The 15414-nt window shown below is 43.8% G+C and overlaps 1 protein-coding gene across 1 annotated transcript in view; it reads left to right on the top strand.

Annotated features, from left to right (window-relative positions):
* Positions 1-213: 213 nt before the first annotated feature.
* The window catches only part of PDGFRL (platelet derived growth factor receptor like), a gene marked incomplete at both ends in the record, with an annotated part of 45769 nt that continues 30568 nt past the window's right edge, over positions 214-15414 (top strand). Inside the window, 2 exons of the mRNA XM_084231146.1 lie at positions 214-268; positions 8803-9100. Of these exons, the coding sequence (XP_084087272.1) occupies positions 214-268; positions 8803-9100 (353 nt within the window). The remainder of the gene's footprint in view (positions 269-8802; positions 9101-15414) is intronic.

Genomic DNA, 15414 nt, shown 5'->3' with positions numbered 1-15414 from the left:
CACGCAAAAACTTTTCCCCCAAAACTGTGTTCCTTCTCATGAAACCGAATCCTGCAGCTGTGGCGTCCCAGGCGCCCGCCCCGACCTGGAGCGGCTCCCGCCCCCAGGCGGCGCCCCGTGCCCGCGCCTCCCCGGCACCCTGCCCTGGCCCGGAGCTGCCGGCTCGCGCCTCCGCCCGCGCTCCCATCCCTGCGCTCGCTCCTCGCCCCGAAGATGAAGGTTTGGCTGCTTCTGGGTCTTCTGCTGGTGCACGAAGCGCTAGAGGAAGGTGAGTGACTCTGGGGAGGGGCTACTCCGCTTGCCCCTCAGCCTCCTCTGCGCTCCTCTACCTTTTGACCCCCCAGGAGCCACCTCCTGCCCCGTGCACCTGCCCCATCCTAGCAGAGCCCCTGTACCTCCGCTCCTTCTCCCCTGGGAGCCCCCGGGACCGTGGCAGCTACCCCGCTCCAGAAAAACCCTCGTCGGGCAACCCGAGCACCCCCAGGCAGCGCCTGTTCCAGCCCCCACTGTCAACGTGTCGGGGTGGGGTGGCGCCGGGCGGGGCATCACTTCCACCTCGGCGCTGGGGCCGCCCGGGGGATCTTGGCTGCTAAGGGCGGGTGCCACCTCAGCAAGGCAACTGCGTATTCTTTTGCAAAATTCGAATGCTTCTCCCATCTGCCATCCTGCATTTGTTTCCTATACCACCTTGGGCATGAATCCTGCAAGATCTTAGACCAGATATTTCTCCTTACTAATCTCAAAACCCACAATGTTACACTTACCCAAATGGATAGAAAAGGTGAAGAAAATGCTTTGTTGTGTAGTTGCAGCAGCCCTTGGGCGACTGCACGTTTTTGACCCACCCTGGACCCACCCTGTTGGGTCACCCACAGCTGCAGGGCCTGCACCTACGCATGCTCACCTGTATTGCTGGAGGTATGGCTGTAGGTCTATATGTTACTGTTAGTGTTTGTTGTGTTTGGCTGCCTTCTTGCCTTGGTGGTATTTGTGTAGTACATTTTGCATCTGAGTACACCCTAGGATCCTGAAACCTCCTTTGAAATTCCTCAGCTACAGCCACAATTTGTGCTTAGTTCTGGTTTTTACTGTTATGCAACCTCCAGCTGGAGCCAGCTCAGCCTGGCTCACATTTTACCCACTACTCCATCCCAACCAGTTCCTTTCTTTCCTGTGGAACTACAAGCGTTTGCCCAAAAAAAAAAAAAAAAAAACCCCACATTCTAGTTTACAAAGCCCAAGATGGTTTGGAACTTGAAGCTGGGGATGAAGATCCCTCAGCCTGAGTTTGCTGAATAAAATGGAGGCAATGCTGCTTTTCCAGGAGCAACAGCTACTCTGCGCGAGTTCATGTTATAAAATGAGTTAAGTACTCCTGGCAGATCCTGGCTTGTGACCTGCCGAAGTGTTGGAAATGTCTTATTTAGTATAATTATTTGAACAGGGCAGGAAATGGCCAGACAAAATAATTTCAAACAACCCATTCACTAGTCTATATCACTAATCCAAGATGCCTGCCTCCGGGGCTCAGGAGGCTGAAGCCAGCCTCTGCCTCCTGGATTATTCCTGGCCCCCGGTGGCCCATGAGGATGATGACAAACATCTCCCTGAGTCAATGGGTTGCTGTTTGAGTCAAATGTAATTCACACTACCAATAAACATGTGAGCTGATGGGAGAAAGTTTAACACAGACTGAGTACTTTGTAAGAAATGATAGATGAATTTTGGGTGTGATAATAGTACTGTGGTCATAATGTTGCAGAAATAAATTCTAGCCTTTTAGCAGGGCAGGGGAAGAACAAGTGGTACTTCAGGAATGGTGAGATCAGGAGAAGCTTTATTACTCATGCATGAGATCTCAGACCTGGACAGTCTTGTAAGGTCTGAGCATCCACCTAGAGACAATGGGTCTCTTTTACACACAATCATCTTACATTGATAACATTGGTCAGTGATCACAGAAGTTCTGGGAGATCAATCAGCCTGGCCAGTGGTCCAACCAAGTTAGAATGTCACCTCCTTTAGATATGCTTATTAGGGAAGCAAACTTGTTATTTACAATTGCATTGGATTATTTACTGCCCCCGGCCTAAGACCCTTCAGTAGGAAACAAGAAAGATTTATTTGCTTAGCAGTTCCTTTTCAAGAATGGATCCAAACCTACCCTAATTCCTCATTTTATTTTTTAAAGATTTATTTATGCATACAAGAACTGGGGTACAGGCCAGAGATGTGGCAGGTGAGAGGATTCACCAGAGACAAACTGGGGAACAAAACAGGCAGACTGAAATACACTGTTAAGGGGAACAGCGGGCAAATCAGGAGAGGTCTGCTGTGCCATGTGGGTAGCTTGCTGGCCGGGGATCGAACTCGTGCTGCAGTGGATGCTGATAGCTTCATAGGTTGCATCTTAACCACTTGAGCCACCAGGGAGGCCCCCAAATACCTCATTTTAATTTGATCACATTTACAAAGAACCCATTTCCAAATAATGTCACAATCACAAGTACCAGGACTTAGGGCTTCTGTGTATCTTTCGGTGGGAACAATTAAAACATAATACTGGGTAGCAAAATGGAGAGGCCTGAGGAGGGGAGTGAAGATGTGGTTTGGAAAGGAGGGTCTGAGGCCAGCTTGGCACCTTTGGGTGTCTGAAGGAGGAGTGACTGGGGCCAAAGGCATGGGAGCACATCAGCTTTGGGTGTCTCAGTGGTGAATGTGGCTGAACACCGAGGTGGGACAGAAAATGTCAAAGCCTTGTAAGGCCTGGGAAGACTTAGGGCTTTGTTGTAAATGGGAAGAGAGTCCCTGGAGGGGAGCAGAGAGCACACGATCTGTGTTTTTGCAGGTGAGTGGCTGTTTTAATAGTCCAGATGAAACATGGCTTGGCTCAAGGTGCACAGAGGACTAGGCTTCAGTTTATTTTGACAGTACAGCCAAGGAGTTTGCTGCTGGACATGGCTTGGGTGAGAAAGAAAAGAATCAAGTGTGACTCTGAAGTTTTTTTCTTGACCAGCTGGGTGAACCGAGTTTCCTTTTGCTGATAAAGAGATGCTAGGGAAGGAGCCAGTGTGATAGGCGTGGAGCTCAATGTGGACAAGAACGTTTGAGATACTTATGAGCCTTCCCTGGGGCAGTGCTGGGAAGGAAACAAGGTTTAAAGGCAAAAATCAGGGCCTCCCCGGTGGTGCAGCAGTTGAGCGCTGGGTTGCGAAGCTGCCCGCAGCCTCTGCAGCGCTGGTTCGATCCCCGGCTGCTCCCCGGCCACCAGAGGAGGGTCCCACGTGGCGCAGACCTCTCCTGCTGCCTCTGCTCCCCTCAGCAGTGCACTTTGGTCCTTCTGCCTGCTCTGCACCCGGCCCTGACTCTGGTGAATTCTCTCACCCTCCCGCGCTTCTGACTGTACCCAGTGCTTGTATATAAATAAATAAATAAATCTTAAAAAAAAAAAAAAGGCAAAATCAGAACAGGAGCAGGGCAACCCTGAGCATCTAACCCCGCTTTTATCCAGGGGATGGTGGAGGCCACGCAGACTGCCCTTAGTGATTGGGAGCAGTGACAAGGATTAAGTCCTTGGGACTCAGATCAGACAGAAAAAGATGAAGAGCAGCCAAATAGTCTGAGGAGTTTCACTGGCACAGGAGGAAAACCAAGATGGCGATGTGTCCTGGGCCGCAGCCAGCAGTGATTCCAGGCGAGCGTGATCGACCATGTACTATTGGATGACCTAGAAAATGTTTCAAATTAAGATCTTTATCCTGGAATATGAGTACTTAAGAAAATGATAGTTCAAGAAATGGAAGCAGGGTGCTTTGGAGTGAAGTGCCAGAAGGGAGCAGGGCAAGCCAAGGGTCCCCTCTTTCTACCTCTGCCTCTTCCTGGTCATTGCTTTTCTGCCTTAGCTTGTTGGAAAAGTGTAGGTGTTAACTTGTGGGGTGTTTTATGAAGAATGGGAAAATGAGAGGGGGGCTTGTCTCTATAGTGGGGACCCCTGAGCTATTCAAACTTGTAGTGCAGTTGTGTTGATGTGATCCTCACAACAGCCTTTCCCCCTTAACTGCCCACGGGGAGAGAAAAACCAACCAGCTACAGTTCTTAGATGTTAATGACTGCACACAGACCTCTTTGAAACAGCAGTCAGTGATTATTTTTCTCTAAAATAATTGCAGAGAGGTTCACAGTCAGATCACCTGTATTGTAAGGACTCATTGCAACCCTCAGTTAATGCTGAAGAATTAGTCTTTTATGTGGCCCGCTTTTTAACATTTTTTTGTTCATTTTGGAGATAAGTTTTTGACCAGCGGCTTCATGGGGATTCTAATGTATGCCTTGGAAAAGCACCTCCAGGCCTTCCAGGAAAGTGCTGCCTCTCATCCATGGCATCGAGTTTTGTTTGACTTGGAACTCCTTGTGCAGGTTGGGGGTGTAGCAAACAAAGAAACCACTCAGACATGAGGCTGTGGGTGAGATTGGTGCAAATAAAGTAAAACTGCTACAATATCTTTCTCTCCAAGGGACTCAAAAGGCAACAGCATGAGCCAGAGAAAACTCTAGGCCTGGAGTCAAAGGGTCTGGTTTCTTACTACCTTCTTAGTGACCCAGGATGAGTTTACTGATGTCTGTGATCTCAATTGTTTTCATCTGTTAACTGAAATAACAGCTGCTTTGCCTCCACTTAAGTTTATCACGCATCACCTCGAAACAAGATGAGAAGCACAGAACAACATGAAGAATTTAACTAGCACTGACTTATGGCTGGAAGCTTTACTCAGCACCTTAAGCATATTAGGTTATTTCATCTCCACAGCTGTCCATGAGAGAGTCATTATTGCCTTATAATTCTCTACTTACAGATGAGGAAACTGAGACAGAGGGTTATTTCCCATGGTCACACAGCTAGTCAGTGGCAGCCAGGGCCTGATGTCAGTAATATTTGATTGCAAATTTTACCAGCTATTTCTCAATAAAATCTATGTGATAGTCTCAAAAGTGCAATGGTAATAGACTTTCACTTTTATTTATGTACAATATAAATTTTTATGTTTCAGGCCTCTGAAAACAGTTTACACAGCTAGGCTGAAGAGTCATGCATATTCTTTCCAGAAGTTAGATGTGGGATTGGCAGTCATTTGATCCTAAGATTTTCTGAGGGTCTGCGGTACCTGTAGGCTGGCTCATTTAACTTGGCATCACTACCCTCAAACCATGAACTATTTCCTTGGTCAGGCAGCTGGACAAAGTATGTAGTTAGATCTGGGGGTGTGGGAGGAGGTATCTGGTCAAAGGGTCAAATTATTTTGCAAGGATAACAGCACACATTTGGATGTGTAATGACCTTAATCAGTTCATCAAGTGTTCCTGAGTAGCCCAGCCACACAGAATGTGATGGCTTAGAAATCAGTCAAGTTGGTCTAGCTGCTGAAATTCCATAGGATTTCCAGACCCCTGTCGCCATATTGGGGAGCTTGAATTCTTGGTACCTGATAAAGAAAACACACCAGGGCCTCCCTGGTGGTGCAAGGGGTTAAGACACAACCTATCTAGCTATCTGCAGCCACTGCAGCATGAGTTTGATCCCCAGCCTGCCAGGGAGCTACCCACATGTGCAGCAGACCTCTCCTGACTTACCCGCTGCTCCCCTCAGCAGTGTATTTCAGTCAGTCTGTCTGTTCTGTTCCCCGCTCTGTCTCTGGTGAATCCTTTCACTCCCCCCACCCCACACACACACCTCGGGCCTCTATCCCAGTTCTTGTATGCATAAATAAATAAATCTTAAAAAAAAAAACCCATTGGATTAGACATTAATCCAGAGGTCTGTGAATCTCCTAGGTATAGGGTTACAACTGCGTGCAGGACACAAGTGACTTGGACATCATAACGGTGGGCTTTTATTTTCTATATTACGAAAAACACCATGACCTTGTTCTTACAAAGCTGAGGTGTATACTTCACCGTGGACCTGGCTGGATTCGTGTGCTTGTGTAGGTCTGCAGTCTTCCCACTGGTGCTATTGCTTCTCCCTCTGGGAAGTTGAAGTTGTGTGTGTGTACATGTGTGTGCCATGGCCCCCATGTCTCAGAACCCCAGGGGTGAATAAACCAAACTCATGGGGTCAGGGGAACTCTTGACAAACAATCGGATCGGCAGCAGGTGTTGGGGACTTGCGGGGGAGTCTAGAGTTCAGAACATACCTCTGCTCCCAGGAAGGACTAGGACCCAGAGTAGAGGACGGTTGGGTAATAAGAACAGACTTACTTCTCAGGAAATAGGACACGCAGGAAAAAGAGGGGGTCACAGTGGATCTGAAGTCACGGGAAAGACAGCGGGGCACAGGGCGCAAGGTGCGCAGGGCCCATGACAGCAGCGGGCTGAGGAAGAGACGAGGCGCCAGAGTCTGGGCCTGGCTGAAAGCAGAGCAGAGGCGAAAGGGCAACATGCAGAGGATAGTTGAGTCCCATTTGATTGCGTTTTGGGCTATGACCAGACTTTCTCTTGATGGACCACATTTCCTCATTTTATACAAGTGCCCTGTAATTCCCTTGCTTGTTCCAGGTCTGTGTGGTTATCTTTTCAAAATGCAAACAGGGAAATGAGCTCTTGGGTGGGAGTCAGGAGACCTCAGTTCTACTCCCATGTTTGCCGCTAACAGCTTTCTGCAATAATTGAACTTTGGGGAGGGGGTCTCCTTAATTTTTTAATCAGTGACATGAGAACTTTATCTCAATGACCCCAGGATCCTATAAGATTAGATATTTTATAATTAGACATTTGTAATTCCAGGTCACCTTTGAGCTTCTGCAGACAGATGTGCACAGTAGTTCTGCGTGGTCTCCTTCTCATCCCCGCTGGTGGACACAGCCAAGTGGCTACCAGAGCTGGTGCACAGCCAAGATTTCTAGAACTCAGAGGCCCACCAAGGCGGGGGCAGTAGTAGCAAGATCTCTGGGTGCTGGCAATAAGGGAATGTTGTCTGTAGAGAAGGGAGAACAGTAGTAAAACAGATTGAAAGTAGGTCAGCTTGTTATTAGCACCATCTGTCTAATTCCCAGGAATGTTGGTGATAAAATACTCCTCCAATAGCAAAAGTGTCCTGTTAACTAAGTTCTAAGCCATTGCTACATTTACCATTAGGTTATAATGACTTGCCTGTAAGCTCCTACTTGTTCCTTACCCAGCCTTTATCTCCATGGATGCTGTCAGCTACAGACACCAAAGGCGCCACTCTACATGCTAATTTAGGAGAAAGTCTGCAATGGTTTGAAATCTAAATGTGCTTGGAGTGCAATTTTTGTCTCCACTCAAGATTTCATATCCCTGAATTAAAACAGTAGATTTAAAATAAACAAGGAACACTGAGATGGCAAAGACCAGAATCAGACCTCAAATAACTTTGGTCCTACCCTTCTGTGTGACCTGCTGGAGACTGTAAAAGAGTGTGAACGACAAGGAAACGTATTTGTGTTTGGCAAATGAGCATTTTAATTCATACATGAAATGTTTTGTTGAAGTTAATTAGCATCTTTGAGGCTGAATTAATTCCTTTGCAGTTACTCATTGATGTATTTTTTTAAATTTATTTTCTTACATCGTTGTTAACTATTTGATTTTTCCCCTCAAATGTTGTCCATGTAGCTCTCCTGCCACCACAGCTCCCACGACCCATCACCATAGTCCCTTGTTCTCTTCTGTCCCCTATTTCGTCCCTCTCCCTCCTGTCCCCCTGCTCTTTGCCTCAGATCTGTGGTCTGCTTGTGAGTTTTGTCTCTTCCCTAACCCTTTGTTCAGTTTCTCTATAGCCACATGTAAGTGAAACCATCTGATATTTATCTTTTCCTTCTGACTTACTTTGCCTAGCATAATCCCAGCTCCATCCATGTCGCTGCAAATGGCATGAGTTTATCTTTTTTGATTGCTGAGTTACTTGTTATTTTAAAACTAAAAAGTGAACCAGGAAAATCACAAGTCCTTACATACCCATGCTCAGAAGCATGGACTCCTGGGCCACTCAGTGTCCTGGCATGATGATCAGTAGAAGTGTATTTGCTTTTTAAAGATTTATTTATGCATACAAGAACTGGGGTCCAGGGCCTCCCCAGTGGCTCAGCGGGTTGAGCACAGTGTTATGAAGCTGTCCACAGCCTCTGCAATGCAGGTTCGATTCCCAGCCAGCCAGGGAGAACCCCACATGGCACAGCAGACCTCTCCTGTAGCACCCACTTCTCCCCTCAGCAGTGTATTTCGGTTGTCTGCCTGTTCTGCTCCCAGTTCTGTCTCTGGTGAATCCTCTCACCCTCCCATGCCTCTGACTGTACCCCAGTTCTTGTATAAAAATAAATAATTCCTTTAAAAAAGAACTGGGGTACAGGCCAGAGGTGTGGGGGGGTGAGAGGGTTCACCAGTGACAGAGTGGGGAGCAGAACAGGCGGATCAACTGAAATACACTGCTGAGGGGAGCAGTGGGTGAGACAGGCAAGGTCTACTGAGCCATGTGGGTTGCTCACTGTATGGGTTCAAACTCGTGCTGCAGTGGCTGTGGATAGCTTCATAAGTTGTGTCTTAACCCCTTGCGCCACCAAGGAGGCCCTGCTTTTTAAATTTTCTCTGGTTTTGGTTTAAGGGAGAGGGCTGACAGTAACTGCTTATTCTGGCAACTTGATGAGGTTATGATAATCATGATTACTACCAAAAATAATTTTGACAAATGAAAGGGGAGGTATTTAAAAAAATTACCAGTTTTAGGTGTTAAATTATAGGAGTATGTGATTACAATATCCCACTGCTATCTCCTGTCCTCTGCCCTAGTTACTGGCCAACAACCTCCCAAGAACAAACGTCCGAAGGAGCCAGGAGAAAATAGAATCAAGCCTACTAACAAGAAGGTGAAACCCAAAATTCCTAAAATAAAGGACAGGGACTCAGCTGATTCAATACCGAAGACACAGTCCATAATGATGCAAATGACAGATAAAGGTCGGTTCCAGAAACCTGCTGCTACCCTGAACCTCATGGCAGGACAAACACTTGATCTTCGATGCAAAGGGAATCAGGTTAGATGGAGCTACCCTGCCTATCTGGACACCTTTAAGGACTCCCGCCTCAGGTAAGCAATATAGTTTTTACTTCTTTTGGGTCAAGGATTTGGTTTTGTTCTCTCATTAAATATTGCTCCTCTGACATCAATCATTCTTATAGCTCAATGAAAGCTCAGTGAACAAAAGTCATATGTTTTATTTCTTCACCAGCTTAAAAAGTCATTAAAAATCCTATGAACATTGATTAAAAGAGCGAATTTTATAGGCAGTCATGACAAATCATTGAAACTGTGATGAATCAAGATAGACATTTAAGAATTCATATTGTAAAAAATAATAGATCCAATACCCTCTGCAATTTCTAAGTAATCAAAATAAAAAGTGAAATGACAGGAAATTCCTATGAGTAACTTGACCAGAGACCAACATAACTTGTTTTTGAAATTTTCATCTGCTCCTCATTATTTTTAGTTTCCCGAGTATTAGATTTTTATATTCAAAGATATCAGTTAGTATGAAAGTGAAGGATTTCTCATGTTATAAAGAGCACCTTCAGGTACTCTTGTTCAGATCAAGTGGGTAAGATGATGATGATGATGATGATGAAAGCTGAAATGCATGAAAACAAAACATACTTCAAAGAGGGGGGTCTTGGGGTTAAAGGACATAAGTCCTTTGTATTTTGGGCAAATTCCCCTTAACACCAGCTGGTCTCAGTGTCCTATGTAGAATGAACGAGGATTAGACTACAGGATTTCTATGAATCTTTCAAGCTTTCGTCATATGATTTAGGATAGAGAAAGACGGGATATTGTCTATTTGAGACGTCTAGAATGGGAGAAAGAATATGAATCTTGAATACCTCAAATCCTGCCTCTTCATATGTGGGGGCACAAAAGAAATCTCCCCAATCCCTCTGGGTTCTTTAGGCTGATAATCAAGCCATCAGACAGACTGATAAGAGAAAAAGCCAAAAGCCCTTGGTATATATGGGAGAGACCCAATATGACAAACTCCATCATGTGGCTTAATAGTTTAGGCAAGTCAAGAGATGCCAGGGGTCGGGGGTGAAAGAGGGGCAGTGGAGTGGGTAAAATGGAAGATCAGTTAGGGAGGTTATTGAAAAGGCACAGTAGACAAAACTATGCAGATTTAAACTATCTTCGCTAACAAAAAGAGGTAAAGATATTAGGCTTTCTTGGAAAACTTCCTCACAGAGAGATGTGTGTTTACATATAAACACCAAAACCAACCTCTACCCAGGCTAATTCCTATGAAATTAGCCCTTTGCCAAAAGACATATTTTGTGGTGTAAATTTTGCTCCCCTGCACATAACAGATCCATATTTCCACACAAATGCCACTTCCCCTGAGTTCCAGCTCCTCAAGGACCATCATCCACTTCGTTGCTCAGTCAGAAAACCTGGAAGCATCCTACCTCCTCCCTCTTCCTCACTCCCTCACTCCCACATCCAATCAATTGCCAAGTTCAGTCAGTTCAGCCATGAACCTGCCTGCTTTCCATCTCTGATGTGTTGCCCCAGTCACTGTTAGCCCTTATTAATGTTAATCCTGCAGGAAGCAACCCAGGTTTGTCCTCGTCCATCTTCCTCACTGCAGCTGGGGTGATTATGGGAAGTGCAGAGCGGGTCATGTCACTCCCTGCTTAACACTCAGGGTGTTTCCTCTGGACATAAAGTCCAACATCCCAATGTTCACTGAAATAAAATTCTCAGTAATAGACAAAGTGCTTATTAGATAGTCAAAGTCAAGAACGGAGTCTAGGAAGAAGTCTGTGGTTCCACAGGTGGTGCTTTGGGAGACCTGTTCCCCCAAATCACAAGTTTGAGTTTAGTTTACATAGATGGGAATAGTGAGTTATTCACATCAAAAACTAATTGTGTTCTTGGAAGGGGGTGTTTCTGGTTTTTTAATAGGCTTAGGTTTTTCAGTTTCCCACTTTGTCTTGACTTGGAGATGCACTGACGCTGGCTGCACAGATGGGAGGGCCGGGCTGGGAGTGAATCCCTTTCCTGATTGGCACTGTGGGCATGCGAGGCGGGTACCCATTTGTGTATATCTTCTTTCTCTGCCTCTGTGGTCTTTTGTGGGGGTTGAAAGACTGGTTTACACACAGGCAGCAGATTTAAAAAAAAAAACATTTTCTCAATTGTTTAAATGTCTGTATAACTTTGAGGTTACATTTTTACTTCTCCATATATACAAACTTTACTTACCTCCCACCAAACGTCCCTACTAATATCTGTCCCATTCTTTTCTCTGTCTCCTCCCTCCCAGCGTTCCCTCTCATAACTCGTATATTTTTCACTAAGTCTAAGATTTGCTTTATTTTTGCTCTTCTTTCCCAGTATACATTTTTTTATAATTTACTTTCAACAGATGAGTGAAAACATCTATCACTATTTTACTTAGCATAATCACTTTAAGGTCCATCCATTTTGTACCAAAAGGCACTATTTCATTTTTGTTGGGTTTTTTTTTATGATTTATTTATTTATGCATATAAGAATGGGGGTACAGGTCAGAGGTGTGGGGGGTGAGAGGATTCACCAGAGACAGAGCAGGGAGCAGAACAGGCAGATTGACCAAAATACACTGCTGAGGGGAGCGGCGGGCGAGTCAGGAGAGGACTGCTGCGCCATGTGGTTAGCTCCCTGGCTGGGAATCGAACTCGTGCTGCAGAGTCTGTGTTTAGCTTCATAGGTTGTGTCTTAACCCCTTGTGCCACCAGGGAGACCCCACTATTTCATTTTTGAGTAGTAGTCCATTGAGTATATATTTCAGTTTCTTAATCTTGTCATTGGACACTTAGGTTGATTCTAGGACTTGGCAATCGTGGACAGTGCTGCTGTGAACTGAGGTCTTTTCGTGTTAGTGTTTTCATATTCTCTGGGTAAATATCTAATAGAGCAATTGCTGGATCATATGGGATTTTCATTTTTACTTTTAAAGGTTTCTTCATACTGTCTTCCACAGAGGCTGTGCCAAATTGTATTTCCCTCAGCAGAGGATAAGTGTTCCTTTTTCTCCACATCCTCACTGACTTTTGTTGTCTCCATTCTTTTAGATATAAATCATCCTTACTGGGGTGAGGCGCTGTCTTGTGATTTTGATTTGCATTTCTGTGTAGTAAGCGATGCTGAATATTTTTTCATGTGCCTGACTGTCTCCTTTAGAAAAATGTCTAAGTCTTTTGCCTTTTTGGATTGGGTTGTCTGTTGTTGGATGCCATGTTGTGTAAATACTATATATATTTTGGAAATTAACCTCTTCTCAGACATATGATGTGCAAATATCTTCTCCCAGTCTGTGGGTTGCCTTTCTTGTTTTTGTGAGATTCTTTTGAGGCAAAAATCTTATTACTTTGATATAGTCCCAATTGTTTATTTTTGCTTTTCTTTCCCTTCCCATTGGGGTTGCATCCTGAAATATATTCAATATCTTTACAGTTGATTTTCTGTAGTGTACCCCTTGTGCTTTCTTTTAAGTACTTTATGGCCTCAGTTCTTACATCCAATTCTTTATTTGAACTAATTTTTGTGTCTGGAGTTAAGTAAGGATTTAATTTCAGTTTTTTGCTTGAGACTATCCATGTTTCCCAACACCATTTTTTTTTTAATTAGGATTTTTTTAATATTTGCATAGAAGAACTGGGGTGTAGGCCACAAGTATGGGGGGTGAGAGGATTCATGAGAGACAGAGTGGGGAGCAGAACAGAGAGATTAACTGAAATACACTGCTAAGGGAAGCAGCAGGTGAGAGAGGAGAGGTCTTCTGCGCCATGTGGGTCAGCTCCCTGGCTGGGGATCGAACTCAGGTCATAATCATGATAGAGCTGAGACTTAACCTCTAGGCCACCAGGGAGGCTCAACCAATACCGTTAAAGAGGTGTCCCTTCCTCCATTTTATGGACATGGCTCCTTTGTCAGAGAGTAACTGTCCATACATGTATGGCTTAATTTCTGGGCTTCCTGTTCTATTCCATTGATCTTGGTTATATTTTTGTCTCAATACCACATTTTTGGGTCTTTCTTTTTAAAAATGTTTTCATAAGCATGCATCATTCATTCATCAAAAAATTGTTTTCTTTATAAAAACACAAGCTGTAACTATCCTTTTTCTTCTGTTGTTATCAACACAATTAAATTCACCTCAATATTTTATTGTATTTTGTCTAAATTACTGCTACTGCTGCTTGACATCTTTGTGTACAGTCTGAACTGTACACAGTGCTCAGATATTAAGCACCTATAGGTTATGAAGGTTGTTCCAGATCCTCAACCATCTGTTCAGATTGACCTTTGTCCATGACCCTTTATTTTCTTATGTTGTTCATTTTTATACAGTATTTGATTTCTCCCCTCAAGTGTAGTACCCATAGTTCTCTCACCACCATAACCCCATGGCCACACCATAGTCCCCCATGCTCTTAGCTCCCATTTTGACTCCATCTTCCGTTGTGTCTTCCTTGCCCCTTTCTTGCCCTCCTCTCTCTTAACCTCAGAGCCCTCGGGATATTTGTTGATTTCTAGTAGTTTTTGAAAGTGTTTTGCATTGAATTGTCTGCAATACTGCTTTGATCATTATTGCTGTGTAGTTTAGTTGGAAGTCAGGGCATGTGATACCTCTGTTTTCTTTCCTCTCAGGATTGCTTTGGCTATGCAGAACCTTTTGTAATGCCATACAAATTTTATAATTTTTTTTCCTATTTTCTCAAAGAAAGTCATTGGGATTTGGATAGTGATTGTATTGAATCTGTAAATTGCTTTATGTAATATGACCATTTTAATGATGTTTAATCTTCTAATCCATGAATACAGGTTATCTTTCCATTTCTTCATGTCTTTTATTTCCTTTAGCAGAATTGTATAGTTTTTACCATATTTGTTAAATTTAACCCCAGATATTTCATTCCTTTTGGTATGCTTGTAAATGAGATTTTTTTTTAAAAAAAATTCTCTTCTAATTTATTGTTTGCATATATGCAACTGATTTTTGTGTATTTGTATCTTGCCATTTTATTCATGTTATCTTTAAATACTGATAGTATTGGGATGCCTCCCTGGTGGGTTAGGGGTAAACTTTCAATGCTATTATCACTGTGGCCCGAGATCAATCCCTAGCCAGGGAGTTAACCCACATGGCACAGCAGACCTCTCCTATCTCACCTGCTGCTCCCCTCAGCAGTGTATTTCAGTAGCTCTGCCTGTTCTGTTCCCCACTCTGTCTCTGGTGAATCCTCTCACCCTCCCCCCATCTCTGGTCTACACCACAGTTCTTCTGTGCATAAACACACATTTTTTAGAATAGTGATAGTATCCCTTCTTTTCCAATTTGGATTCCCTTTATATCTTTTTTTCTTGTCCAGTTGCAGTGGCTAGGACTTCTATCACTTGTTGGACGTCCTTGTCCCTGATCTTAGTGAAAATGCTTTCAGTTTTTCCCCATTGAGTATAATGTTGGCTATGGGTTTGTTGGTATATGGTTTTTATTATGTTTAGATAAGTCCTGTTTCTTCCTATTTTATTGGGACTTATCAATGGACGTTGAATCTTGTCTAGTACTTTTCTGTGTATTAAAATGATCATGTGATTTTTTTCCTTTTGTTGATCTGGTGAAACACATTGATTTGCAGATGTTGAACTAGGCTTGCATCCATGGGATGAATCCTATTTGACCATGGTGGATGATTTTCTTAATATATTGCTGTATTTGGTTTTGCTAAGATTTTGTTGAGGATTTTTGCATCAATGTTCAAGGATATTAGCCTATAGTTTTCTTTTTCTGTGCTGTTCTTGCTTGGTTTGGGGATTAGAGTAATGTTGACCTTATAAAATGTGTTAGGAAGACTTCTACCCTGAATGAGTAGTGGCGAGTGAGAAAATGAGACAATTTTCCCATTTCAACTCCACACTGGAAATTGTGTTTGTGTGTGTGTGTGTGTGTTCGTTCCTCACTTGGGACAAATCTAGAAAAATTTACTACCATGTACCTTTAACCTTTTAAATTACTTAATTTACGGGGCTCCCCTGGTGGTGCAGCGGTTGAATTCCTCTGCAGCGCCGGTTCGATCCCCGGCCACCAGTGAGGGTCCCACATGGCATGACAGACCTTTCCTGTCTTGCCCGCTGCTCCCCTCAGAAGTGTATTTTGTCAGTCTGCCTGTTCTGTTCCCTGCTCTGGCTCTGGTGAATTCTCTCACCCTCCCGTGCTTCTGACTGTACCCAGTGCTTATATGTATGTATGTATGTATGTATGTATGTATGTATGTATGTATAAATAAATAAATATTACTTAATTTACCCAAACCAGCAACTTTTTACTACACTTTCTTAAAAACTAGAATTTATCTAATTTAAAT

This window comes from Talpa europaea, assembly GCF_964194135.1.
Source record: "Talpa europaea genome assembly, chromosome: 4".
NCBI classification, from domain to species: Eukaryota; Metazoa; Chordata; class Mammalia; order Eulipotyphla; family Talpidae; genus Talpa; species Talpa europaea.
Note: the sequence above shows the minus strand (reverse complement) of the source record. Positions and strands in the feature narration are given on the sequence as shown.